General features: G+C 38.2%; 10 protein-coding genes across 11 annotated transcripts; 5 read left to right on the top strand and 5 right to left on the bottom strand.

The window, feature by feature from the left end:
* Positions 1-609: 609 nt before the first annotated feature.
* On the top strand, positions 610-2,167 carry Archease (protein archease). Of its 2 annotated transcripts, XR_010752763.1 has the most exons (4): positions 610-771; positions 833-857; positions 913-1,374; positions 2,036-2,167. XR_010752763.1 is itself a non-coding variant. In XM_066402520.1 (3 exons), the coding sequence occupies exons 1-3, from the start codon at positions 720-722 to the stop codon at positions 1,304-1,306; spliced, it is 471 nt and encodes a 156-aa protein (XP_066258617.1). In that variant the 5' UTR covers positions 610-719; the 3' UTR covers positions 1,307-1,392. The 2 variants fall into 2 exon arrangements, 1 of the variants encoding a protein (XP_066258617.1); XM_066402520.1 differs by lacking the exon at positions 2,036-2,167 and having other exon boundaries at positions 913-1,392.
* LOC136417030 (protein Wnt-11b-1-like) lies at positions 1,380-6,132 on the bottom strand. The gene is made up of 7 exons (XM_066402519.1): positions 5,823-6,132; positions 3,338-3,445; positions 3,105-3,280; positions 2,614-2,779; positions 2,391-2,562; positions 2,054-2,334; positions 1,380-1,743 (listed from the first exon to the last, which is right to left on the bottom strand). The coding sequence occupies exons 1-7, from the start codon at positions 5,924-5,926 to the stop codon at positions 1,569-1,571; spliced, it is 1,182 nt and encodes a 393-aa protein (XP_066258616.1). The 5' UTR covers positions 5,927-6,132; the 3' UTR covers positions 1,380-1,568.
* Positions 6,133-9,614: 3,482 nt separating this feature from the next.
* On the top strand, positions 9,615-12,235 carry LOC136417123 (MFS-type transporter SLC18B1-like). The gene is made up of 11 exons (XM_066402658.1): positions 9,615-10,189; positions 10,244-10,475; positions 10,533-10,606; positions 10,658-10,805; positions 10,862-10,930; positions 10,983-11,070; positions 11,124-11,266; positions 11,330-11,523; positions 11,577-11,672; positions 11,722-11,894; positions 11,952-12,235. Exons 1-11 carry the CDS (start codon positions 10,002-10,004, stop codon positions 12,167-12,169), a joined length of 1,623 nt encoding a protein of 540 aa, XP_066258755.1. The 5' UTR covers positions 9,615-10,001; the 3' UTR covers positions 12,170-12,235.
* A 227-nt stretch (positions 12,236-12,462) lies between these two features.
* Positions 12,463-13,002, top strand: NdufA3 (NADH:ubiquinone oxidoreductase subunit A3). Its single transcript, XM_066402450.1, has 2 exons — positions 12,463-12,662; positions 12,725-13,002. Exons 1-2 carry the CDS (start codon positions 12,560-12,562, stop codon positions 12,871-12,873), a joined length of 252 nt encoding a protein of 83 aa, XP_066258547.1. The 5' UTR covers positions 12,463-12,559; the 3' UTR covers positions 12,874-13,002.
* Pi4KIIalpha (phosphatidylinositol 4-kinase II alpha) lies at positions 12,922-16,097 on the bottom strand. The gene is made up of 8 exons (XM_066402449.1): positions 15,825-16,097; positions 15,441-15,703; positions 15,267-15,385; positions 14,848-15,048; positions 14,479-14,792; positions 14,162-14,423; positions 13,935-14,107; positions 12,922-13,878 (listed from the first exon to the last, which is right to left on the bottom strand). Exons 2-8 carry the CDS (start codon positions 15,664-15,666, stop codon positions 13,800-13,802), a joined length of 1,374 nt encoding a protein of 457 aa, XP_066258546.1. The 5' UTR covers positions 15,667-15,703; positions 15,825-16,097; the 3' UTR covers positions 12,922-13,799.
* A 352-nt stretch (positions 16,098-16,449) lies between these two features.
* On the top strand, positions 16,450-17,043 carry Taf10 (TBP-associated factor 10). The gene is made up of 3 exons (XM_066402525.1): positions 16,450-16,615; positions 16,672-16,854; positions 16,909-17,043. Exons 1-3 carry the CDS (start codon positions 16,511-16,513, stop codon positions 17,014-17,016), a joined length of 396 nt encoding a protein of 131 aa, XP_066258622.1. The 5' UTR covers positions 16,450-16,510; the 3' UTR covers positions 17,017-17,043.
* Positions 17,015-18,421, bottom strand: Ppt2 (palmitoyl-protein thioesterase 2). The gene is made up of 4 exons (XM_066402523.1): positions 17,997-18,421; positions 17,688-17,937; positions 17,360-17,633; positions 17,015-17,306 (listed from the first exon to the last, which is right to left on the bottom strand). The coding sequence occupies exons 1-4, from the start codon at positions 18,132-18,134 to the stop codon at positions 17,108-17,110; spliced, it is 861 nt and encodes a 286-aa protein (XP_066258620.1). The 5' UTR covers positions 18,135-18,421; the 3' UTR covers positions 17,015-17,107.
* Positions 18,422-18,783: 362 nt separating this feature from the next.
* On the top strand, positions 18,784-19,898 carry MED11 (mediator complex subunit 11). Its single transcript, XM_066402656.1, has 2 exons — positions 18,784-18,942; positions 19,003-19,898. The coding sequence occupies exons 1-2, from the start codon at positions 18,867-18,869 to the stop codon at positions 19,368-19,370; spliced, it is 444 nt and encodes a 147-aa protein (XP_066258753.1). The 5' UTR covers positions 18,784-18,866; the 3' UTR covers positions 19,371-19,898.
* Positions 19,807-23,278, bottom strand: LOC136417116 (uncharacterized). Its single transcript, XM_066402650.1, has 6 exons — positions 23,258-23,278; positions 21,022-21,229; positions 20,796-20,957; positions 20,476-20,738; positions 20,204-20,418; positions 19,807-20,136 (listed from the first exon to the last, which is right to left on the bottom strand). The coding sequence occupies exons 1-6, from the start codon at positions 23,261-23,263 to the stop codon at positions 19,977-19,979; spliced, it is 1,014 nt and encodes a 337-aa protein (XP_066258747.1). The 5' UTR covers positions 23,264-23,278; the 3' UTR covers positions 19,807-19,976.
* Positions 23,279-24,106: 828 nt separating this feature from the next.
* On the bottom strand, positions 24,107-25,480 carry LOC136417118 (cuticle protein AM1274-like). Its single transcript, XM_066402653.1, has 4 exons — positions 25,350-25,480; positions 24,621-24,945; positions 24,399-24,565; positions 24,107-24,342 (listed from the first exon to the last, which is right to left on the bottom strand). The coding sequence occupies exons 1-4, from the start codon at positions 25,359-25,361 to the stop codon at positions 24,253-24,255; spliced, it is 594 nt and encodes a 197-aa protein (XP_066258750.1). The 5' UTR covers positions 25,362-25,480; the 3' UTR covers positions 24,107-24,252.
* Positions 25,481-27,067: the final 1,587 nt, after the last annotated feature.

The raw sequence follows: 27,067 nt of genomic DNA, 5'->3' as shown, positions 1-27,067 counted from the left end.
AATACGCGATCAACTCAAGTGCACACTGATTATTTACTACACAAATAAAGAATTTTTAGGGGCACTTACCGACGACGTTCCCCTATGGTCTTGTGGGGATCTTCGGTTTAGTGGGACTAAACTGGTGTGGGTGACACTAAACTGAGGGAAACAAAAAAGCATCCAAAAATGACGTAAATAACCGCGAAAAAAAATCAGCGCATCAACAATGAACATTGACAACCGAGTGACTAACATCTAATTTGAGCATCGGCACCAAACTAAAGTGCCCGATTTTCAGCATTTGTGTGATTTATGTTGGTACGTTCAGACGAATCCTATTTTAAAGTTGAACCGCATCATTGAATCATCAAATCATTAATCCTATTTAGTCTTCTAACCACTGAATTAGTAAGATAATAGACTAGTTCGGTGGCCATCTTGCTTTTAATTCTTATAATTCTCAATTCCCACCGATAGAGAGCGCTTCAATCGCCATCAAGTATTTATTCTTATCCTTGTTTCGTAAATCGGCAAAGTAAAGAGAAACATAATAGATCTCCCAGAATCTTTGACAAAAGACGAAAAATGTCTTCGATTTAACCATACAACTAACCTTATCTCCTTGTTTTGTTTTATTTCCATGTAATTCCCTTTAAAAAGCTAAGAACCCCTCGTTACTTATTGCAAGAAGCGGCATAATTTATTGCTGATATTTATTCCTTAAAACCCCACCCAACATGTCTGAATTCACCCCAGAGGAGCTGCAATTAGCCCCGAAAAAATATGAATGTAAGCAAGTGCTCCGTCACCACCTGAAAAATCTATTCACAAACCCAATATTTCTTTGCAGATTTAGACCATACAGCCGATGTACAGTAAGTCCCACCTTTTAGCTACTTCCAGTCAATGTTTCTATGACCCACTTCATAGGTTACACAGCTGGGGCACGAGCCTAAAGGAATCGTTTGAACAATGTGGTATAGCCATGTTCGGCTACATGACTGAATTAGAGTTTGTTGAAATAAAACAATGTGAAGAAATTGAAGCCACTGCGGACGACTTAGAGGGCCTTTTGTTTCACTTCTTGGATGAACTGTTATTTTTATTCAGCTGCGATCCTTTCCTAATCTGCAGTAAGCTTGTGATAACAGAATTCATAACTGAGGGAGAATTCAGGATCAAATGTAAATGTTATGGGGAAGAGTTTAGGATAGGCAAGCATCCACAAGGCACTGAAGTGAAAGCCATTACTTATTCAGCCATGCAAATAGTGAATGAACCAGACAAAAATCAATTTGAGGTTTTTGTTATTATTGATATTTAACTATAATACGAAGCTGTTATTTAAAATTAAAGACAAGTCTGAAGCAAGACATGCTCTTCCTTCAGAGGGTAGGTTGAATGTTGAAATGATTGTTTATTAATAAATCCATGAACACCTATTATTACAGTATTTTACATGAAAATCTTAAAGCTGTATAAGACAAATTAATTGTACTAAACAGAGGCAGTTACTCATTTAGATTATTACTCAAAGCACCTATCAAAACATGCCCTACAAAATATCGGGGATGAAAGGTATCTATCTACAAGCACTCATAAACTTGAGTCATTGTTCTGCAGATTTTGCACTTCACATAGCAGCAGTTGTAAAATTTGCATTGACACCGCTCAATTTTCTCTTCAACTACCGTGCGATAACCGCGTCCGCAGCATAGAATCCTGCAACTGTCCAGCCCAGTGGAGGAGACATTACAGTGCCTAAAAATGACGGAAGAACGATAATTGAAATTATCTTGCTAATGGTCCTGTTCGAATTTTAAAATAATTTATGTGAAATACTTAGAAACCCATTTTCTTGAGCGCAATTTTATAATCGCCCTTCTGCCAGCGAAGAATTTTAATTCGGGCGCGTTCCACTGAAATAAACGCTGCAACGGTCTAGTTTTTTCCACAAGACCAGTTCTTATTATCTATAATTAACTATAATAAATCTCTTGTAGGGACCCAACAAAAGCGATTATTATTTAAGGGCATTCTTTCTTTGTTTTAGGTTTAAGAACTGCTTTACCGTCCAATGGTGCCGAAACTGCCCAGTTTTTCATCTTTGGTGCAATAATCCGGCGATTTGGACATGTAGACAAGCTGATCGGAGGTGGCTACCTTTTTCCCCGCCTTCATGTCGAATCGGTCTACCACCGTTTTTGAAACTTCTTTTGCGGTGGTGTATTTTTGTAGCAGTTGCAGTCCGATTTCCTGCATGGATGGCAAAGCCTTCCAGCAAGTTTTTATATTGCAAGACCCAGACACCCCGTGACATTTACACTGAGTGTGTAATGTAGATGTAATTACCTGGTACATTGAAGACGTATAAATGGTAATGAAAAATTATTTGTTTGTTTAGTTACTTTTCTGCCTACTCGGTTGTTGTGTAAGTTGACTAGTGCGGCCTCGTTCCTGGGTATCTTACTTAATTCCTCCTCTTTCGTGGCATCTTGTGCCCTCCGACTTTTCTCCTTTTTAACCAAGATGTGTTTTTCCACATTGTCGATGAATCGTTTGGCGAATTGCGAGGCCCACCTAGACATTTAAGTGAATAATGGAGAAGCTCACTTTATTGAATAAGTGTACCTGACATTATCCCCGCAGCCTCCCCATTGGAAATTCTCAGCTTCGGGTCCAGTAGGTCGACCCGCGCAGGTGCACTGATGCAAATTGCCACTGGAACAGGCTCTAGCCAGGGTGTAGGTAAGCGCTGCTGAACTGATGGCGTATACGTAAGCCTGCTCACGTGTAGCTAAAATCCCGTTTCAGTTTCAAAGCGAAAATCAAACAGTTTGAGTGGAATCAATTATTCAAAGGGGCCCTCCATTGTCTCACAGCGAAGTTAATTAAAGGTCTAGTCCAATTCATGCAAGATGTAGCGCTATTGATAAAGTTTTCGTCTCACGTCCGTTCAAAACGGCAAAAAGTCCTTTATCATAGCGAATTAAGAAAATACACTTTCATTAGGCGCGAAACGGGGAAAGGATCCCGATTCGGACGGGATGAGAGACCCCTTTTATTTACTTCAGTCTGTCGGAAGGCGTGCTTGGAATTTTGTTGTATCTTATTGCTATTACCTCTCGTCAAATCAGGGGTTAGAATGGGAGCGGTTGCTATAGAGGAGCAATTCCATCTCCTGTCGCTGAAAATCTTTCTGCACGTGTCCGAAGCCAAAGAGGCGGCATTCTGGATGTGCGGCATAGTCTCCATTGAAGTCCTGCACAATTTTGCCTGGATCTTGACCAGACCATACCTATTTCATTTTTTTAAAGGAGCTAAAATTACTCCTTCGGTATGATGGGTCTCTTACCTCCTTCTCGCCAAAGTACATGGAGACCTCACCCCTGATCGGATACCACGCCCATGGTTGCTGTTGACGGAAGTGACGTTCCAATTGAGGTGCGAGTGTTGCAGGGACCTGGGCAATCGTTAACCTTTCAGTTATAAAAATGTTGATTCAGGTTTACGGCCGTAATTATTCGTCTTCTTCAAATAAGGCGCAAATGATACGTTTCCCGCGGACTTGGGTATTGTTCTAGCGTTGTTGAGCAATGTGACGGCAAACATGGGATGGGTGTAGGAAGATGGTAATCTTTCGACGGATATAATTGCCGCCCTACTGATAGAGGCAATAAATTTTGTTTGATTAATATATCGGTATATGGGCCGTGTGTGTGACTTTGTTTCTCGAGCAAATAATAACTCTATATTTCAGCTCAGAGATTGTGGTAAATTTTGTACTGAAGCTCGTAGAATACGTATAGAACCGCGCGTCACGTCCCATCATAAATAACCCGAAAGCGAGGCGCCCAGTCGGCACCTAATAACACTAGATCCGCCCCTGTAATTATAACGCGCCCCTTGATTTACCTGAAATGATTACGGGGGAGTTCTCGCCGCCAACATTGAACCGACAAAAAAATTGTTACCTCTCAATTATTATTGTAAGTCGTATGAACTCCCTGAGACGGAATTAAATATAGTGGGTGATAGCACTAAGTGGGTACATCACGTCACTTTTTTTACTATTTCATATAAAAAATTCGAACTTTGGGCCGTTTATACTAGACGTTACAAATTTTTCCGGATTCCTTGAAAAGACATCCAAAACAGTCCAATAGCAGAGAAAATAATCTGTTGATGCAGAAATCCAAGCAAAATCCACGGATGTTTCCATTTAAAAATGAAAAATTAAGACATTTCCGGTCGAACCGGAAGCGACAGAGCAGTCAGAATTGTCCGAAAAAATTCGTAATGTTGTCTCATATAAGTGAACCAAATTTTCATATAAAATCGCAAAGAAAGTCACAAGATGTACCCACTTCTGTTGTCACCGAATATGGGTATAAAGTCTGAAATAAGGTTGTCGCTCAGACTGGTTATGGGCGAGTTAAAAGTCTGGTTTTCAAAAACTCTATTTTCTAATTGGAATCGTGGATTCACGCGATATTTCCTACAGAAGGTGGGATTGTTTTGATTTAAGTGGCTGATTAGTTCGTTCAAGCTTATCGTGCCGTTCCACCAAGATAATCGTGCCGTGTCTTCGCAAAGACATCCCTCTTACGTCACACCCACCTTTAAAACCTAAAATATGTTTCATTGTTACGACCACTTCATGACGTCTGTACATTAGGGGCGATTAGGCACGGTCATGAGCTGACCATCCAGCTCCGGAGAGATGTCTCAAGATTAATTTTCATCATTAATTTTATTGGCCATAAAACGGCCTTTAATTCACTTTACAGTTAAACGAGCCTGTCAATTTTCGCGCCTAATAGCTAAAACACTTTACAACCGAAGACCAACAAACTCCCGACTCAAGGGTCATTTATAAGGGTGCTCTAGGGCTGTCCAGATTCGACGTATCTGGATGGTAATAAATCGCCATTGTTTTGTGCTAAATCCGCTTTTGACAATATCTAATGCTGTTTTTGCGTGCCTTCGGCATTGTGAATAATTTCCATCATGCGATTCAAATGCGAAATGTCAAACGCCTGTTTAAAAATGGGCTGGAAAGAATGGGTTAGCCGTAATTTATAGAGCACGACGTCGCTGGGCCCGTGAGTTATAGCGCTCGGGGGTTAGTCTAGAAAATTAAGATAACATCCAGTTTGCGGGCTTTCATAAACCCTTATTAATGGCTGCGGTCTTTAAGCACCACCTTGTCTCTAATTGTGCTTTATTGCTAGATTTATATACGCCTATTAGAATAGACACTTTTTGAAACTAAACGATGAATACCGCTTTGCTCTTGCATGTAATTATGTGCCTACACGTCTAGGGGAGAATTAGTGTGAAGTTTAGTAATGACGAGCGTTTGCAAAGTATTTAGATGTTGGCCTATTTCGGAGAACGCCTTGTAAATATTGTGATCCTCCCTAAGGGAAAAGAGCGTCGGGAAAATCTTGATAATATGGTGAAGGTTAATCATATTATTTTGCGTTTTCACGGTTGGAAGAAATTGCGTCTTTACCTTCAGACGGGTATTTTCGATATTAATGTCTTCTAAGCAGCTAGTTATAAAACGGTCTAATAAAAACACAGAGAGTACTGCTGTTTTATCTTCAATTATCATCAGCAACCTATCAATAATCGACTTCAAATGACTCTCAATTAACCAATCTAAATCACTCTTATTGTTAAACCAACACAATTCGACCTACTTAAATGTCATTTTAGCGCCTTTGGGAATTGAGATTTAATGGATAAAGCCCTTGACGCTAACTTGACGAAATAATAATTGAGTCCTTAATTTTTTATTATTTGAATATGATAGAAAAAAAGGAAAAACTTACAGCCACTTAATGCCCTCGGCCATCCCTAGCAACCCGACGAAGAAAATCAAAAAACAACCAACGGAAAACCATGTCGTAGTTTTCGGGGTGGTTGCCATCATCATTTGGGGTTGTCACTCGACATTTTTGCGGGAAGGACTATTTGAAATTCAGAGCATGTCGCACACGTGATCCGGGATCGCCGGAGTTTCTTCGTACCTTCGAAGCTCGGTTTCGACTGTCGGCGAAGATCTGAATTCGAGCGATGCCGACTCAGGTTGGCGGCTATAAATCCAGCCCCGGAATAGTCGTCCGGTGTGCGGTACAAGCATTAAATGACCGTTTTTCTCACAGGATTTTCGTCCAGTGGACGCAATAAAATAGGTTTTAGATGTCCACTTAACGTAATCAGCTCTAATACAAACATGACCCGTGTATGGTTAATGTATACAAACACGTAGAAAAGCTCTAAATCAGAAGAGCTAACGCAAAGAGACATGAAGGCAAACACGCTTTTTCCTAATTACGTTTACTAATTAGGCATAGGTAATTATGCGTCGAACCTGTCCAGATGGTGATGAAAATTTACAAATAACAGATTATATGGGTGTACTCAGCCGCTACGTGAAGGTATTCGCTGGGATTGCATTACAAGCGACGGACTTCAAATCGAAATGTCCCATGCCCATTGGAAGTGGAAGGCGTCAAGCCGTCTTTAAGATACAGTTTTATCACTAAAACGTGAAACACAAGATAATTAAGAAATTTACCGACATTGTAAGGTCAGTTCGATCAGGTTTCAGAGGACTGCAATTAATGTATAGAACTTCGCAATCCTCAAAAACTTTAACATAAAAAATAACATTATTCTTCCTTTTCAAATACAAAACCGAAAAATGTGCTTTTTATATTTCGAGTATGTCTGATTGCCTATCTGGGCGCAATTTCATTTGAGGGCAGCAAAACCCATAAGGGTAGATTCATACAGTGTGTCAATTTCTAAACTTTGGATTACTTATAGCTCCGAAGATTGAAATTTTTAGAACATTGAAAAATCGTTTAGGCATAATGGAGGGGAAACCAGTTTAATAGGAGTTGCAAATTTCTACGTGTACCCGTAAAAAAAGTAGGTACCCTAACTCTATCGCTAACGACATTAAATTTAAATAAACATTAAATATATACAGTATGTCCACAGATAGAGGGCCCAAGAGGACAAATGGACAAAAAATGTCGTCTTTCGACAAAAAGTCATTCTTGATAAAAAATCTCTGCTTCTCAAAAAAATACGATTTATGAAGATAATTTTGAACTTTTTTAGACAGGGTGCCCAAAAACTACGAACACATGAAATGCTATCAAGAGTAAACTAGCTTTATTTCTCATTTTGGAGCAAAATGGTAAATAAAAAACAGATTTCAAATCTTATCCAAAATTTACGTACAAAATTCCGCTATTCCAAAATAGTTTACAAATAATTCAAAATAAAAGTTAGTAGATATTACTTATTCAAACACACCTCCCACGTATTCGACGCATTTCTCAAATTTAATATTGTGACATTTGTTGTTGTGCTTGTTGTGAATACGTGAAATGAGGTGATAAAGATAAAATTAGAAATTGTTTGAATTTTAAAAGAAAACTAAAACTTGGAATGCTCAGTTTAAATTTTTTATGTAAACTTTGGGTAGAATTTGAAATCTGTTTTTTATTTACCATTTTGCTTCAAAATGAGAAATAACGGTAGTTTACTCTCGATAGTATTTCATGTATTCGTAGTTTTTGGGCACCCTGTATAAAAAAGTTCAAAGTTATCTTCATAAATCACATTTTTTCAATAAGCATAGACTTTTATCAAGAGTAATTTTTTGTCGAAAAACGACATTTTTTGTCCATTTGTCCTCTTGGGCCCTCTGTCTGTGGACATACTGTATAATAATAAATAAATATAAAGTAACGCAATTAAATGAAAATATTTTACATCTTCGATTGGATGGTGCTCCACTGCATTACGCTCTATAAACAAAACTAATTATCCAGGAAGATGGATTAATCGCAGGGGAGAAATAAAGTAGCCACCGCGATCACCGGTTTTAACACCCCTCAATTTTTTTTGCAGTCACATCAAATCAGTCGTTTATAAAACCAAACCAGCTAATTTGCAAAATTTACGACCTCAAATTACCGAAATATGTATGTCAATCCATTATCCCCGAAACATTTGAAAGAGTGAGAAAAGTTGAGTTCTGACTATTTTTTTTGTTTAGAAAAAAACAGTGAACATTTTGAACTGTTTTTGTGGATATTTTTGAAATATCATATTTTTATATTAATAATGCTGTAACCTCTTAAAAATTGAATATTTTTTATTGAAACTAGTTTTTTATCCGCAATTTATAAGGACCTTTAAAATGAGATATCACATGATAGGTGTTGCAACTTAAAATTTGAGAGCTTGGGTAGCTACCCCTTTAGGGGTAAATGTAGAAACTTGCAACCACTATTAAATTAGTTCACCCTCTATTCTGTCAAAACGATTTTTTAATGTTTAAAAAAAAATTATTTCCAGAGTTACAGACAATCCAAAGTTTTGACACATTGTACGTGTATGTGAAGCGATTTTTCAGACTTCACTAAATGGAATTATCGGCGTTTAAAATTGAAGACAAATTATTAAAAAAGTTTATTTACTAAAATTTCATTTCGATTCTCAGTCATTCATCTAATATTTCCTTAAAGTCATTCAAGTAAATAACTAATATACGAGGTGGCCAAGAATAGCGTGAACGTATATTAGTAAACGATTCAAACATGCATTTTGGAAGCAAAAAAAGCGAATCTCTGGACATTCAGATCACCGTTTCGAAGAAAATCGCTATTTTGTAAGTACATAAGTGCATGCTGAACCGATTTTCTAAAAGGCAGAGTCGGTGCCAGGCAGGAATATCCTTTCTGCATCACAATTTTCAGATATTTTAGTACTTTATTTTTATAGCGTTAATAGCGTCCGAGATATTTAGAAAACACCTTTATGGAATGTCAGTTTTAAAGGCCTTAGCTCCCATAGGACTCATTTTCGGATTAACATGTATGATGTTTTGCACCCAAGGATGCGTCGTGTTAATGAAAATATGCATGCTGTTCGTGGACACCCTCTTTGCCTACTTTCGATTATCCCCTCGTAACACTCGGAGAAATGTCATGTAAAATGACGTCAGCGGTACGTATAGAGCATAACGTCGCGCAATGGGTTGAAATATCAATTTCGTAGGACAATCTGCTGTTCTTTGGGATAATTTTTCGGAATTTTGTTCCAATGTATTTTGAAGAAAGTTTTAAAAATAATTTAAGGTTTCTTCTCGTTGAAGTTATTGCTTGTTATCTGCTTATCATCCTCCAAAATATGTTATTAGTTTTAAGAAAGTTCGTAAACATTTCCTGCAAAATCATCCTGCATGCATGAGTCACTCCTACCACGTGATGGGATGTTAAATCCGGAATTAGATCGCTTAACAATAATTCCGTCATTTCTCTTTTGGTGTTGTATTTGGTACTTTTAGTACGTGTAAACGTACGTGCAGTGCAAAACCTATTCGACTGCCAATAATTTATTTACTTGCGCGTTTTACCTTTATTGACGTGCCTAAATCTTAAAAATAAAGCAGTGTAAAAGTGATTTGCCCTAAAATATATTGTCGATTTTGTCTGCTTTAAGCTAAAAGTTTCTTTACTTGTCAATACCCAGAATAAGCTTTATCAAAGATAATAGTGTTTGTAGTTACTCGCCAAGGTTCATCTCAGAAGTAAGTGAAGGTGATAAGGTATCAGGTGGTTCCGAGTTAAAAAAAGAATATCGCCATATGCCCCCCAACAACTTAATTATTATTGCCAATTATCGCAAAAATAAACCCAACAGCGGTGGACACCGAGGAAAGTTTTCGATAGTTCCGACGCTGCAGCACCATTGAACTCGTCTAATCTCAATGAATTTTATATTACAATGTGAAAGTAAACATACCGCGATACTTTATCTCTGTAATAATGCTCCTTATCTGAGTCTTCGAATTACTAATAAACAATGTGAAACGTCTTCATCAGTGTTGTGATTAACACGAACCGGTGCGACACTTTCAGGCTTGATGAGCGCTGAACATCTAAACTTTATTCAAGAGTACAGTGGATCCAAATACCTATAACAAAATGGCAGCCACCAAGGAATCATCTCCTGATAGCATAGCGGGCGCCAGTTCCAGCAGCGCTGGTTTCTCATCCAATTCCAGTAATTTGGAGATATACAGGAAGCCTCGCAGAAGCAAATCTTTGTCCCATTTAATGGTAGAGAATTACACCGCTGGGGAGATTAGGATGATAAAGGAGAGACTTTTACGGTGTAGAAGTTCTGTTTCTTTTTTCTGGAGCTTGAAAAATTATTACATTTATAGGACTAACTCACACCTCCCTACAGTGACAATAAAATCATTCACGGGGTCTCAGAAGGCCACCCTAGCGATGCTGGCTTTAGTGGATTTCTTCTGCTTCTGCTCCATGTCCATTATGGCCCCTTACTTCCCTAAAGAGGCGGCTGAGAAAGGTCTTTCGGCCACTATGTCTGGAATAGTTTTTAGCTTCTACGCTCTAGTTATGTTCCTGTCTTCACCAGTATTTGGGAAAATTGTAAGTAGGCATTTTGGTAACTGTATAGCACACGCTAATGCGTGAGGCACTCTGTAGATCCCGAAATTAGGGGCAAAACTCGTGTTTCTAGTCGGCATGTTTGTTGCTGGTAGCTGCAATATACTATTTGGGTGAGTGCTGGAATTCTCCCATAAGAAACTGTATTAAAAGGTGTGTTTCAGATTGCTAGAGTATGTCACCAACTACACGGCTTTCACGACGTTGTGCTTACTAATCAGAGGATTCGAAGCCCTGGGTTCCAGTGCGTTTTCCACTGCCAGCTACGTCTTTGTTGTTAATAAATTTCCCAATCACATTAGCTCAGTTATAGTACAAGCTGTCCCCATCAAAATCTAAAACATTTTACACATTCTCATATATTCTAGGGCATCCTAGAAACTTTCGTAGGACTAGGTATGAGTACCGGACCAGTATTAGGGGGATTTTTATATTCGGTACGTATGTCTTGTAAAATGTCCCATCTCAGCCCATAATCACATAACGTAGCTAGGAGGATTTGGTTTGCCATTCTTCGTATTGGGAGTGGCCATGATTTCCATAGTACCCCTTAACATGTGCCTCTTTCCGCCTGGAGGTAATTGTTACCTTAAACCTCATTTATGATTATCAGTGATTAACATATTCCAGAATTCGATGGTGGGGCAAATAAGAAAACTACAGTATTCAAGTTAATACGAGTACCTACAGTTTTTATCACAGGGATGGTGGTGGTGGTTATTTCAAGCACATGGGCCTTCTTAGACCCCACCTTGGAACCCCACTTGCGGCAAGTAATTCACTCCTTTCTTACAAATTTCTTAGATAAATTTGAATCCTTTTTTGTTACATTCCAGTTTAACTTATCTCCTGAGAAAGTGGGTCTAATATTTCTGCTCTTCTCCGGGCTCTACGGCTTGTCCAGTCCAGGTTGGGGATGGCTAGCCGACAAGATCAACAACCATTGGTCTATGATGGTTATTGGCTTATTTAGCTCCACCATTGGGCTGCTGCTCTTAGGCCCCACTCCGTATATACCCGGAATTCCTAGGCAAGGATTTCTTATTTGAGCGAATAATAAAATTCTTATATTGATCGTTTTAGCGCCATTTGGGTTAACTTAGTGGCCCTGTCCATACTGGGGATCTCTGTAGCTTTGGCATTAATGCCTACATTCCAGGGAGTGCTCAATAGCGCAATGTAAGTGGATGAGCAGAGGTTTTGTGAATTTTTGACTAGCATGTTCCAGTGATGGAGGATGCAGCGATGATATAGCCACATATGGAGTGGTCGCAGGAATTTGGTCAAGCATGTACTCTCTGGGTGAAGTCATCGGACCTACTCTGGGAGGCACTCTCCTGCAGTACTACGGTTTTCCAGTGTCCTCAACTGTTATGGCTGGCGGCACCTTTTTTATGGCATGTGCCCCATATTATATCAAAGCAGGCTCAACTCATAAACGAGTACTCTTATAGGGAGTCATCACATTTTTTTTCTTCATCTTCAAATCGACTCAAGAGAGCGAATTGGGAACTGATAGCGGCTTAAGTGTAGATTCTTGGGCAAGCGATGCGAGTGGGGTTAGCGCTGAATCGGCCCCCCTTTTGTCGAATTCCAATTATTGCGCATATTCGCTGGAAAGGGAAAATAAGTTTTTTGGCTGGCATGGAGAACGAATCGAAAAGGAAATCAGTTAATTTAAAAAAATATTGTTGTTAGTTTAACTAATAAGTTTTTATTTTTTTAAATAAAATCCTTTGTTTAAATAAACCCATACCTTCTTATTAACTTTTAAAAGAACTTAAAAAAGAAAATTACTTCATATTTATTGTGCTTGTGTGTAAACGTTAATGATTGCAAACTTTGACTATTTCTCGCAGGAAATAAGTTTACTAAATTAAAAAAGAAAGTCAAATTGATACTCTTTAAACGTCATACTAAGAACTTTTCGGTTGAACCAATCATCAGCGGCCTTTCAAGTTGTGTAACAATTGTCAATTTAAGTGAGGTTAGAAATTTCCTGCCAAAAAAGGGGTATCTAGGCTCAAATTTCTGTAAAAAGTCTCGTTCACTGTGTTATAACAGATATGGCGACGAGTGCGACAGCAAATCGGGGTCTAGTAGCCCTCATTAAAAGAGGTTGGAACGAAATCCCTGAAATCATGGGTAGTGGGGTCCACGCTTTGATTGGTATGTCCTGAACTGTACTGTGTAAGTACTTTGATATTGATCGTCATTTTGAATGACTGCAGGACTAGGGGTTATGGTCTATGCTTGCAAAGTGTATTATGAAAACGATGGGAACAACAGGCGTTATAGATCCACTTATGTAGTCCTTCGACATGATGACCCAAAAGTACCAACATTAAAAACCCATTGTGATATTACTTCCAGGCCCTAGGAATTCAGAGGGGAAACTGGTCGATAACTGTAGTAATTTTTATTTCAGTAATAATATATACATTTAATTAATAATGTTTTATCATTTAAAGGCTTAAAAGAGAAAATTAAATTGACTTAATAAATACAATGTATAGAGTGAAAAAAATCAAGAAAAACTAAATAACTATAAGTTGGTTTTTGGCTAGTTGCTATTAGTTTGTACACCCTGTATAACAAATTTCATCAGGTATCTGTTACAGGTAAATCAAGAGGGATAATAATGTCTCATTTATTAATATACAGAGAAGCATACAAATATTCCAAAGTACTCTATTCTTCAAGCTACCTTGGATGACGCTCCTCCATGCTGTTTAAGGTCTCAAATTTACATTACAAATTGCATCCTGACAAATAAGACCCAAAACTTAAAAGATAAACAACTACATAATATGCCTTGATCACATTTAAAAGGAAGTAGTAGAAAAATAATGGCTACAATTAAACTGGGAAAAATCACAAAAAAGTCGAACTTTCATTCAGGATTATGTCATATAGGTATAAAAGTAGTTTCATTAATATTTAAAATTCATTACATGCACTGGTTTTTAATTTGTTCAGGAGATAAATTTGAGCCCAAGTTTAAGATATTACGGTCGTTTTGTTAAATGCAGAATGGTTAATGTGCCAAATGAATTGCCTAAAAGTGGACTTAGGACTTTTCAAGTTTATAGGTAATTTGAAACAATATTATTTATTACGTTCTCTATTTGTGGCCTTCAGTAAGTTGATTAAAAAAATCATATTGGCACTAAGCCATAATATTTGCAGAGTACTTATTAACTTATTTAAGTTTGACGAAATATAAAAAAATATAGATTGTAACCCAAAACACAAGAAACTGTCCTGTTCCTTTGAAATAATGCCCATTACCAATCTGGTGATATTTTAACACCAGGAAAAGAATGGGCTTTTATCTTGGAAGCGTTGCGTGAAACTTAAAAACCTTGGCTGATGACCATGTGATCTGTAACAGAAAAATGTCTCAAAATTCTGGTTTAACATAACAAAACCTTGACGTACTTTTCGACAACAACCGCGGGCATTTGAACCAACTGAACGGGCGATTTTCCATCTTTGAGAGCTTGTGTCAAATTCAAAATTTGGCCCCGCACTACAGACATCTGGCGTTCATATAAGGTCTTGTCGAATCCTTTATCTTGTTTGAAGAGGAGATATAAATCATCACATAAATCCTAATGAAAGTGATTTTGAAACAAACCAATAACAGATCTAAAGAGAAAGCTAACCTGTACAAAATTCATATCACTTAGCAAAGGCAGCACCAAATCCTTGATTTCCTTGCCAAAAGGCACTTTGGCTTGAGGCAGCCAAGCCCAGTGATAAGGATAGGCTCGCCAACTATCTGGGTGTTTGTACGGAAACGCCAAACCATTATCAATGGCGGCGATTTTAATTTCTGGCATATGTACAACACTCCAATCAGTGGAATCACTCAGCTCCACTCGCTCGCTAACTGTCGTGTTATTGACTATGGTTGGCTGGTCATATCTATTGAAATTTCACTTTTAACCCTGGATCTTGAGGTCACAAGCTTAAAACTTGCCTTATCAGCCAGTTATCATTGCCCCTATCAGTATTTCTAATAATGTAATCTAACACAACTAGTCGTTCAAACTGTAACTGAAATTTCTTGGCTAAAGGGGGTGGCAAAGGTTCCATTTCAAATTTTGAAAGCCAATAATGGGCGTCTTTGTAGTTGTCTACAAACACCTGAAAAGACCCCACTTTTGGAGGTAACCCTATCCTATTAAACCTCAATCCTACATTGGGAAACTGTTCCATTATAGCTCTCTTTACTCTAGCCTTTTGCCTATCTATCCTCAAATAATTGAAAGTGTCTGATACCAATTTCACTACCTGAAAATTGCACTATGACAAAACTGAGACAGAACCACAGCAAATGCTTATATACTTTGGTTTTTGGAACAATATTGAGCCCTAATTTGTTATCTACCAAATATGCAGCAGCCTCTGAGAGGTATCCCTGATTGGGGATGAGACAGGAGCGCCCAAAGCAACAAGGACAGCACAATTTGTGCATCCATTTGGTCCATTTTGGATTCAGCCTGCCATAAGGCTCTTCATCTTTTGGTTTGAAGACAGCAATTATTTTCTAAGATCAAATTTCAAGTAAAAAATCATTCATGAAATTGCAACAATGTTTGAAATATACCAAAGGCAAACAAATTTTTGAACTTCAAAAAGTGCCTCCCCAATATAGTTCTATACTTATTTTTGCTTAATAAATACCCAGGTATTGCAACAAATAAATTGTGTGCATTCCTTAAAGGATTAAGCAAAAATATTTGCAGAAAAATTCATTCCACTTACCCCTGATGGATTTTTAACAAAATATGACCCACTTGATCCTTGGGAAATCCTTTCTGGAAATATTGCATTATCAATTGCAGCTTCAGCCTGAGACACTAATTCACTAAACTCTGCATCGTCTGCAATTTGAATCAATGACATTTAAAGTTAAATCTATTATTTTCAAGAATATACCAGGAAACTGGTTGTAAGAGACCTCAAGCCCCCCGAGCAGGGGCTGAGACTCTCGGTTGATGCCTGGGGAATCCAAGTTTGTGTCGAATGCTACTTCTGGCACCAAAGGTACGTCTTCCCCGTCACTACTGTGACATACCACAACTGATAGAGGTGTCGGGTGGGGAGTGCGATCCAGCTCAGGGCCAGTGTTTACCAAAATGCCGACCTTTTCACTAGCACTCATCACCCACTTTGCGTGTAAGGGGATAAATGTATAATAGCTGAATAAAACCAAACAAAGAGAAGTTGATTATAGTAGAAAGAAGTTGTTTTTGTTTCTTTAAGGGTGTTTGGTAGGGCATTGTAAGATAACATAGAAGGGTTTACATTAATTATATTTACCTTCTAAAAGTAGGTTTTTAATCAAAGTCCGAGCGATCAACATTTATTGTCTGTGGCCCGTGGGGTCGGTATTTAAAAGTACGGCGTAACTTACAAAGCTTTCTACACTTTCAAGATACAAGTAGTAATTGACACGAATATATGAAGGCTTTGCCTAAAACTCACAGTTTCAACATGATTTTATTGTGAAATGTAAAAAGAAACCACGGAATTCTGCATTTTTGGCAAAAAAATTTACAGCTGATTAATAAATGCAAAATTAAAAAGAAAATGACGTCATATTGACAGTTAGTCATTGTCGCTGGAAACTCTTCTAAAACTGAATGTAGAGGGCAGTTTAGGAAGTATACAAGAAAAACCAATTTTCAACGTACCACTTAAAATTTTAGTCACTAAAATTTTATCTAGATAATTAAAAACTAAACTATTTATTGATTTGTCTTATTAAATATTCTTTATATTAAAAAGAAATCAAGCAATTTTGAAAAATTTGTTTTGAACCTAAGCGCCATCTCTGATTTAAGTGTTTTGATTTTCTCAAGGTCATTAACTTACCAATTTTCTTAACCAATCAAATTAAGTGATGTTAGAAATGTCAATCAAAATATCAACCACATGTCTGTCAACCACAATTTCATGTAAATAAATAAACCACAGCTTAATTTATTTCGATAAACATTTTCACGATGAATAACCAGAATTTTGACGATAAAATGGACGAAGATACTCCGATAACCCTAGGCCAGCCCCTAAGTGATTTCTTATTGCAACTGGAAGACTACACTCCAACTGTACGCCTATAACCAAAAACATCCCCAATCAATCACATTTAATTCAATTTTACTAGATTCCAGATGCTGTAACCGCCTACTATCTTCGTTCATCCGGATTTGAGCCCAAGGACCCCAGACTTTTAAGGCTAATCTCAATTGCAGCCCAAAAATTCATCTCTGACATCGCTAATGATGCCCTACAGCACTGCAAGACAAGAACTTCTAATTCTGGAGCTAGCCATGGAAGCAGCTCGAAGGTAAGTTGGTTAAATGCAAACTCGTAGTCGACGCAACTGTTAAATTGATTTTAGGCAGCTAAAGGTATTAAAGATAAAAAGTATTGTTTAACCATGGAGGATCTGACACCAGCATTAGCCGAGTTTGGTATTGTTATTAAGAAACCTCATTATTATGTTTAAGAATTTAATTACATATAATCAGACACATTTATGTTTTTCCTGATAAGTACCACATAAAATGAACACTACGAATGAATGTATATAATGGTTTTTAATCCAAATATGGTAAAATATAACTATCAACTACAGAAACATTGCGATGCCAGTCAAAATGATTCATTCCTGGTACTGTTAAAATCTTGAGTTTCTTCTTCTGGAGCAAAGTTTTGAGCCCAATTTTATCATCTTTATAAATGTCCCTCTCCATAAAATTTATCACAGTCCCATTTGCATCATAATAGCCAAATTGGCTAAAATGCCACAATACTAACACACTAAAGAAAGCACCTAAAATCAAACTTACCTTGATTGCCAGGGAGTTATCACATTGTCATCAGGGCCCCCAATAAGGACCATGGTTTTTAATTTAGTTAAAGCAGCTTTAAATTGCTGACTACTATTTGAGGGTATTTCATTATTAACAAAAGGCAGATATTGAGAGTACTCTATGTAAAGCTTATTGTGGTAAGGGTCATTCCAGTAATTTCCTACTGAAGTATGTTGACCTACTCTAGAATAAAATAATTCAAAGGCTGTCTCTAGGGCTACACCTGGGAAATACAGGTGCAAAAACTGGGCTAAAAATTGGCTATTTTTCAAAAGACCTCAAGGTAGACAATTTTAAGACTTACTGCCATATTGACCAGCTTGTGGTCCACTTAGAGAGATAAATGTTTGGATTGTATGATTAGGGTTGTTCTGTAGTAGGGTCCTGGCCAGTAGAGCTCCTTGAGAGTATCCGAGTAGATGAATCCCATCAGGATGCATTGAAGTGTAATTGTTAAATTCTTCACTAATTTTTTTTACTTGATAGTTCATATTGTCAAGGCTAGACCAGCCACCAAAACTTTCTATATTGTATGTTATTGTTCCTGGGTGTTTCTGTTGCCAAATATTGACTTTTTGGTGAAATGCTTTTCTAAACTTTTTATAATATTTACCTCTTGAATTCTGGCTTTTATCAGTTCCATACTTTCGGGTCCAGTCAAGATCCCATGGAGTAGGATCACAGGTTTATAACAAAATACATTTAGAACGTAAAGCGAAAAGATGATTAATGATATGACTGTTTTGTACATATTGGCTTGTTGTTTTGGAATATAGGAGGCTTAACACTAATTTAAACCGTTTTCAAACTTATTTTTCTTTACTTTTTTGGGAAATGCTTATGAAGCATTTCCCATATAATGACATCAAGTATTTAAACGGTTGTAATTGCTTATTAATATGAAACGCTGAATAATAAACCAATTGTGTTCGAATGAAAAATCTACATACGTACTCTGCTCGATAGGGATAACGTAAATAACTGCATTATTCTTTGTTCCTAAGCCAAATTTCGTAAATTTCCATTTGTATTCACTCTGTCGCAAGTCCAAAACAAATTGCATAACCTCATTCCAATTTGTAATGATGTTTGTCAATTTTCTTTCATAGCCGTGAGGTTAGAATTGGCAATCGTGCATTATTCGTAATAGGTGCAGCAGTAGGATTTTCTTTGCGTTTACTTAATGAGTTGTTTAACTCACTTCACATAATTTTCTTTTCGTTGTATAAAATTTAAGCTGGAAGCATGTCCAATGAAAATAAACCTAAAAGATTAAAGTTTTTGAATTTGGTATGCGTTGCATTAGTTGCAGCGTTGCCTATTCTCTTCATGCCTATTGTCATCTTGTCTTAATTATAGTTGACATTGTCAATTTTGTTAGGTTATATTCCTCGTCTTATTATTGCCATCTAAAATTTTATTTAATGTTGCTTTTAATGCCTTTCTACGATCTATTAAACATATAGCTAATTAAAAGATAATAATGGCAGCACCAATGGAACGCATCCAACTCTTAGATTCCATAGAAAAAGACATTATCACTTGTTTAAATAGCGCTGGTAAGTACTATGATGCCCCATAAGCTTTAGCAGCCATGGACCTTCTTCCCTGTATCGTAGGACAAGTGTTTTTGGAGTTAAGTAAGGAGAAATCCAGTTTAAAACAAGCCGAAAATCATACCCAAACCTTCCTAAAAACCCTGGGTGCGGTGGAGAACAAACTCACTGATCAAATTAACTATCTAACTCAAGTCTCAACTGGGCAGCCCCATGAAGGCTCTGGATATGCTTCACAGAAAGTTTTGCAAATGGCCTGGCATAGGCTTGAACATGCCAAGTCAAGAGTAAATGAATTGGAGAAGATTAAGCTAAGACACTCACAAGGAAGATCTGGTCAGCCACGACTCATGCAATCTCAACCTCAAATGCAACCTGGCATGGCAGGATCTGCATTGAATCCCTCTCAGATTCAGTCTCAGTCCACATGACAGTTGACTGAAATGTACAAAGAGTTAGTGTTTAGGATGTTAGAATATCAGATGGGAGGTGATAAGAAAAGCCCTAATAATTAGAACTAGTTAGTAGGATTTATTAAATACTTGTATGTTAAAACAATCTTAAAGAAGTAATCATTTTTTAATATTTTTATTAAGCAATTATTTATTTCATTTTCATTATTTTCATGGTTTTGTGTGTTTCTGTTTATTAACTTCTTCACTGATGGCTAAAATATCTTTATTGTTTGTGTAGTAACTGTTTCCAACCTTTCTCAGTTTTATATTTAACTATATAATCTATGTAATTGACTATTGGTGGACAATCTTTAATGTATGTATAAAGTCAATAACTTTTATAAAAATTGCAACTTAACTTAAATCTTTTACTATACTCTATTATTATAATATGTAATAGAAACACCATTACTCATTGCTTATAGAAATATTAATATATTTAAAAAATTACATACAAAAATATGTAGGTACAATTCTCAGTCATTAAATTCCAATAAGACAGAACACATATTTGAGGGTTGATACTCCTCATAAATTTATGGACAACACGAGAAGCTAAAACATCTACTTAAAGTGGTGTAATCAACACCGATGGCCCTGTTTCCACTTCTCTACCTCTCTACGTATTCTAGTTACGTCTATGGCATAAGTACGGCAACAACCCCCTACCCAGGTGACGCCTAAATCGAGCCATCGTGTGATGTACGTTTCTACAGGTTCGCATTTGTCTCGGTTTATCCATCTAAATGGTTATTTGTAAAGGCAAAAATAAGAATTGTTTTGTAAGATCCTTCAGCACATGCACTCACCCCATTTCAACCGTGTAGCTCTCTCCACTGTTTGGATAAACAATAAGCGGAATTTGGTTGGATTTTTTGGTATTGATGCCGGCTATAAGAGATTCGATCAGTCGCGGAGCCGTACAATTGGCTCCCACAGCCACAATTTGTTCAGGATTCAGTTCATAACAGGCTTTTGCTACTTCTTGAAAGGGTTCTCCGTAAGCAGTATGTTTGCCGTCCGACTGTTTGTGCAGGTAGCAGTAAGAAAAAACTACCTCTTAGTTGAAAGGGGAACTTACAGCGGCGCTAAATGATAGCCAAGCTTTGACTTGAGGGTACTTTTCCTGGAGTAATTTGACTAGCATTTCGGCTTCTACTCTACAAGGTATTGTTTCAATTGCCAGCAAATCAACGCCCCCATCAATAAGGGCGTTGATGCGGGGTATATGCCAATTCCTCATTGTTTCCACTGAGGTGGTAGCGGCATATGATCCGTTATACTCAGAGCCGTCGTGCAAGGAAGCTCCATAGGGGCCCACTGAGCCTGCCACCAAAGGTTTTTCTGCAAAGAAGCGATAGAGGGACTAATTAATAAAAAATATTTCTTTCTTAGACTTACTGGCATTGGGGAATTCTACCATGTAGCGCTCCACAGCGATATGTGCCAGTTGAGCGGCCTTCCTAATTAGATCATAAGCAGCCTCCTTGGACACGTTTAAGTGCTTGACGAATAAGTCTATGCCCGCTTGGTATGTATTTGTGATGATAACGTCTGCCCCAGCTGTAGAGCGATAGGGATTTTTTGAGCTTTACTTGAATTTTAAACCGATACCAATGTACCTTACCGCGTAAAAAGTCTAAATGCGTATCTATAACTGCCTCTGGGTCTGAGGCCAGAAACCTGGAACTCCATAAGACATCCCCGTCGATCGGTTGTGAAACGTGACAACTTAGCTGAGTAGCAAATCCCCCGTCCAATACCACCACGTTCTTGGATTGAGGTGAGATATCCAAGACATGTTCAGATGAGCTGCCAATTCCCGGAGGAGCCATCTGAAATAATCTACTACCAGTGATCAATGTTTATTATTGTCGTGTATTTTGATACAGATAAAGTCGCGAAAACAATAAATCACGGTCATAATCTCGCGATTTACTCAGGGTCAAAATGAGGAAAAACACCGGCTTAGTTAAGATATAAGGCTGAGAGATAAGATTAGAACGTGTTGTCGACTCTTTGTTGCCAAACGGTTTTAAAATAGCCGAAGTCCAATTCTTTGAAAAACTGCCCCTTGGAGACACCATTAGAGTTGTGTTATAAATATAAAGTAATCGAAGATAACTGTTGCCATACTATAGATCAGCAACTAATAATATCGAAGTAAACGCGGTAATCTGGAAATTTTCCGAAAGATGAACAAACACATAGTCAGCGTTATTGGTAGCTAAAAACAACATGTGAAGTGCCCTCATTGTTCGCACCCTTTAGGTATCAAGATAAAATCATCTCTGTTTTATTTCCAATTTGTATTTGGCGTAGGACGCCCACCTATAACTACATGAGCAGGCCGCGTGCAATGTTCGCATTTAAAAATAAAATGCAATTTATGCTCGTTTTGATGCAAGGAAGCACCCTGGAGACGAGAAATTCGAATAACAGACACGCAACAATGTAGCTGTCCATTTTTAGCTTTATTTTTATGCAAATTTGCGTGCTTTGTAGACGAGTTCAGCCAAGATCCTTTGAGGACTTCTTTAAGAGATTTGTCCTACTTATAATTTTCCGTGTTGGTTTACGCGCGAAAATGTTTGGACTGGGTCATCTGAAAATATCCACGAGGAAATATCGGAACAATTTTGCTAGATAAAGAGATTCGTTGTTCTGTTCGCAAGATCGTAGCAGTCCTGTTTTTCAAACTTCTAGTAATTTTACCAGCAGGGTAATTTTTATAGAAATGACAAAATTAGAGCATCGGTCAATTTCTCTGTTTCCGTTGAAGATATCTTGTTAACAGTTACCAGAACTATCAGATGCCATTGTTAGTTACATTTGTGGGAATAAAATATACATAAATTTACTTTCGCCATATTATCAAGAATTAGTTAACATAAATTTTAATATGTGGGTGTCCTGGATATAAATACAGCTGATAAACCGATATACTGGTAGCAAATGCCTTGGGAAGCAAAGAAGCTCGTGTGTAATAGGCCGGCCAACGTTTCCTTACTGAGATACAGCGGTGTTTAAGTTCCAGAGTGCTGGAAAATATGAGTTCAAAATTGTCCTGGTCATTCTCCTTAATACCTCGAAAACTGTATAAGATAAGACAAATATCAGAGACGAAGTAGCCTTTCAATTGAACAAAGATTTCATGTTAACATCCGGCAAATCGAAGAAGCTTTAAAGTAAAGAGTTAAAAAAAGGGAAGCTTTGCCTTTCATCTCGGTAACGCAATGATTGCCGACCTTTTTGGTGTATATGAGCTTTATTGATTAAATCACATTTCTTACCGGCAGTTACATTTACCTATGAGTTGCCTGAACTATTTTGTATTTATCGGTTCCATAAGATTATCAACTTTATAGAACATATTAATTCGCCAAAATATCAAGAATAAGGGTTATTATGCAATATAATTCTTTTTTCGCCTTCACCTGTTGATTTGGGTTTGAAAGAAGAAGGTTATTGATAAACGTGAGTAGGCAGCAAGCTTACTGTGAAAAGTTCCAAGTTGCAATACAAGAAAAATGATATTTTTTTAAAAATCAACTTTTCAGACGATTTGATTATTTATTGTTATTCAGTATTATTTATAACCAGGTTGTTGACCTCCATCAGCCAGACACCTAGCGTTATCAGTAGTTTATTAGGTGCTCTAGCATATTTTGCGATATTAACGCGACTTGATGATTTAACTAAAGAGTTGTAAAGGCTTGTAAACATGACTTAGCCAGTCAAAACAACACACTTTAGCTTATAATGCGCCGAGACAAACAAGTTATGAAGAAGTTATTTCTACACTGTTATAATTAGTCGAATCAAAATAATTAAAGGCGCCAAACATTTTCTAGGTCACTCACCCACATTTTGCGCTACTGACCGACCAACTTACGAAATTTACAAACTACATGACGAGAACTTACATGACGTAGTTTCGTCTTAAGTGAGTGAGTCACAAAAACTCTGGATTGCTCTGTGAAGCGCGTTTGAACACTATAAACACGCACCGCTTCTTCTTGTAATCCGTATTACTCGTTGGTATCGCGATGAAAATTCCGTATATCAAGACCTGTGAACAAGGATGGTCCGAGTTACACTGTTGAAATGATAAAGACGCAACGGTTGGGGGACAAGGCAACGTGAAAAATGTGCGTAACACTGCCCGACTTTCCAGTTTTCCTTGCTTGGAGATGGATGAGGTTGGAGACGAGAGAGAAGCTTTAGGTCAAGCAGTGTCACTTCTGATCTTCTAATCAGCATAAAATTGTGTAAATTTCCACGGGCTGCAGCCTTGGCCAAACATTATTTGTTTACAAGAATCTCGTCGCTTGTAATCCAATAATAAGAACTCTGTCGTCGGTTTGATGGATCATTGCTTGTAATCCAATAATGAGGACGCTGTCGCGAACTTGATGGATCGAAAGAGATCCAGGGTGATGTCTTCGTGTCAAAAAAAAGGTGCGAATTACGTCAGAAACGTCAGGAAGGCTCTGAAAGATGTCAGCGAAAGCCATTCAAAAGGCTCCTGTCAAGAAGGGGAGAAAGGGAGATGTGCAAAGATGATGAACGCTTAAGCCGGACCTGCGCGGACTATATATGGCTCCTCCAACGCTACATGTACTTATTGTTGTCCAGTTATTTTAACGCGCGGTGCAGGCCTAAAAAAGCCTAATTACTAACGGGAAACCATTGTTATACCTCCAAATAATCAATTTTCATTTACGTATATTTCCGTACAAAAAAAAATATGCAAAACATTAAATCAGTCTATTTAAACTCGAAAAACGACACAGCTCTGTGTCAATCACCACCAAAAACTTTACTAAAATATCTATGGATACAGCTACTTTCGGCCCTATTGTCTGTACTGGCCGTTGTTGTACTCCGGCTCGATTAAATTGGGATTTTGCTGCTGCCCTTGAGGTTTCTCTCTCTCGTCCGCCTCCTGCAAAAATCGGCCTTAACTAGCCTCCCGAGGAAAATAACATTTTATGCACGCACCTGCTGAGCCTTAATCCCTGCGAAGATCAAGTCCAGGCCCTTCTGCACCTCTGGGCTCACTGGAGGGGGGGTGGGCAGATGGTCCCCGATGGGGTGGAATCCCTTCTCGTCAGCAATGTAATCTAGTTTGATCAGCTGGCCGTCTGGAGCGGTGTACGAGTAGGAACCTGCAAGAGAACTAATTAGGCTCAGAGAGTTGCAGGTTCTGATGTGTATCAGTGCCTTGTTGCACTTGTGCAGCCAGAACACTGCCCTCCTCGTCAGGGTCAGGACCGAGGGTCTTCAGAAATCCCTCTTCGTGGGCGACGATGTTATTGCCGGTCTCCCACAATGCTTTATACGACCCATCATTCCCTTGCTCCTTGTCAAATCTCAGAATCGGAATGGGGGTCGCGAGCTCCCTATGATGGGAGCGGTCTTCCTGCTGAGGCACATCATTGGTCCCCTGCAGCTTTTGGTCTTCGCTCTCATCGATCTGCTGAAACCCTTGAGGTATCGGGCGTCGCTGGGCCACGGAGACCCCCAACAGGCTGATGGCGAGAATCACCTGCAAACAAACCGCGGAAATTGATATCAATTGGGGCTGAGTTTACATAAGGCGATGTCGTTTTTGTTAATTATCACAACCGAGTTGTGCAATAACTGCGTCGATCGTGATAATCGCGAAATAATTTTGCCCACAAGACCCGCGATGCGGTTTCGCGGTGGCGTAACCGGTGGGCAGTACCATTGAGCCATCCGAATGCATCAGAACTCACTTCAAAGGAGGCAGAGGAATTCGAATGCGCCCATCAAGGTCTTGCGGCGACATTTGGGGCACAATCGCTTGCTGTAGCCCGAATATGGAAGATGGTCTTTTCGAAGTTAGATGATCAAATCGCGACGAGTTAAATAACCGATCAAGGCCAAGTGAAAGTAAGACAAATCGAAAGAGCATCGTCGCCCACTTACCAAAACTTTCATGATTGATGATGAGGTACTGGCGGACACTGATCACCTCTCACGTTGATAGTACTACAACTTCGAGAGCGTCGTGGGTCGTCTCGTTTTATATGTCCCCCAATCTGTGGGGGGCCGTCCATTGAAAAATCTGCTTGCCTTTATGTAACCGGAGAGATTCTTTGAATTTTTCATGCCAGCGATTCTAGGGATGGTACTCCGCGATGCTATCGGAGATTATGCTATTGGTGTATTGTCTTGGACGTGGCTGAAAAACCCAATTAAAACATCTTTTAAAGTTCAAATCAGCCAGGGCTCATCGCAGGAGGTTTCCCTTTAAAATTGGACGTTTATTGGTACATCGAACCAAAGCGCATGTGGGAGCGATCGTACCATGCAAATGTACCCATTTTGCCGAAATCCCGGGGACGTTATGTCCCATTATAATAGATATTGCAATGGTGTTGCACAAGATTAATCTTCATACGAATTTTAATAAAGAAAGTCTACTGGGCGATTGAATAGTTCGGTTTTTGTCGGTGCCAATATATTATATCCGATTTTCTAGCTCAGGTGAATGGGCAGGGGAGATTGTTTTATCTCGATTTTGCTTCTAAAAGAGTATTGGAACCGAGGACAATGGTAAAAACCATGTGGTCATCGCAGTCGATCTGATCATGTTCGGACTTTCTCCTTCATTTCTCTGCAATTTATCCTCTTAAATCATCCCTGATGTCGTTGTCCTCCATTGGAGTGGATCTGCCTTAATTTTCTCTACAGGGTGCACATGAAATACGGGGCATACTTTGAGGAATAATTTTACATTCAAAAATACGAAGAAAAGTTAATATAAATACGGGTCTGCAAAAGCGCTCTAAGAAAACCAAGACCCTTCAAAGGTGGCCGCCAAGACTTGCAAAATGGCGCGCGGAACCAGGGGGGAGCTACATTTATTTAACATATTCCTGGATCCTTTAACTTTTATGCCACTTCGACACCAGAATATGAATTCTCGTCTAAAATTACAGGGAAAAGGTACTCTTGATAAAATATCGCAGGTCGAACCGTTTAAGAGATATGCAGCTTTGAAGGAGACATTGCAAGGCGAGAAGCTGGAATTGGATGGTGAAATTGTCTAGGAAAATGTAACTTTTTTTAACAGAAGGTTTAAAATGATACAAAAGCTTAACAAATCAAGTTTAAAATCGATAAAAAAAAGTAAAAAACAAAATTGCAAAACTAAATAAATTAACGGTCTTAGAGCAGGTGTTCAAATGGTCACCATGGTGATTTTTCAGAGAGGTTTTATCGTGTCAAAAATGACGTTTATGTAAAAACAAAAATAGTGACAGTCATACATAATGACAGTCAATAAGTTACGTCATTTTTAAGCTACAGTTGTAGTTTAATTGTATTAGTGTTGATCCAGAATTTGACCATTATTCCCTTGAAGAACTTGCTGTTCAGTTTGCAGTTGAGGGATACAGGTATATGTTAAGTAAACGTAGCCCCCCCTCACTCCCCCATCCCTCGGTTACACATATTATTCCGCATTTCTTGAGGGCCACCGTCGAAGAAGTCCCTTAGGAGGCTTTTGCGGTCCCATGTTTATATCAACTTTTCTTCGTATTTTCGAATGTAAAATTAGTCCTTAAAATATGTTCCCCTATTTCATGTACACCCCGTATATTAATCCAGCTTTCGATACTTCATCGCTTATGTTTAAAATT

This window comes from Euwallacea similis, chromosome 26 (assembly GCF_039881205.1).
Source record: "Euwallacea similis isolate ESF13 chromosome 26, ESF131.1, whole genome shotgun sequence".
Classification (NCBI taxonomy): Eukaryota; Metazoa; Arthropoda; class Insecta; order Coleoptera; family Curculionidae; genus Euwallacea; species Euwallacea similis.
Note: the sequence above shows the minus strand (reverse complement) of the source record. Positions and strands in the feature narration are given on the sequence as shown.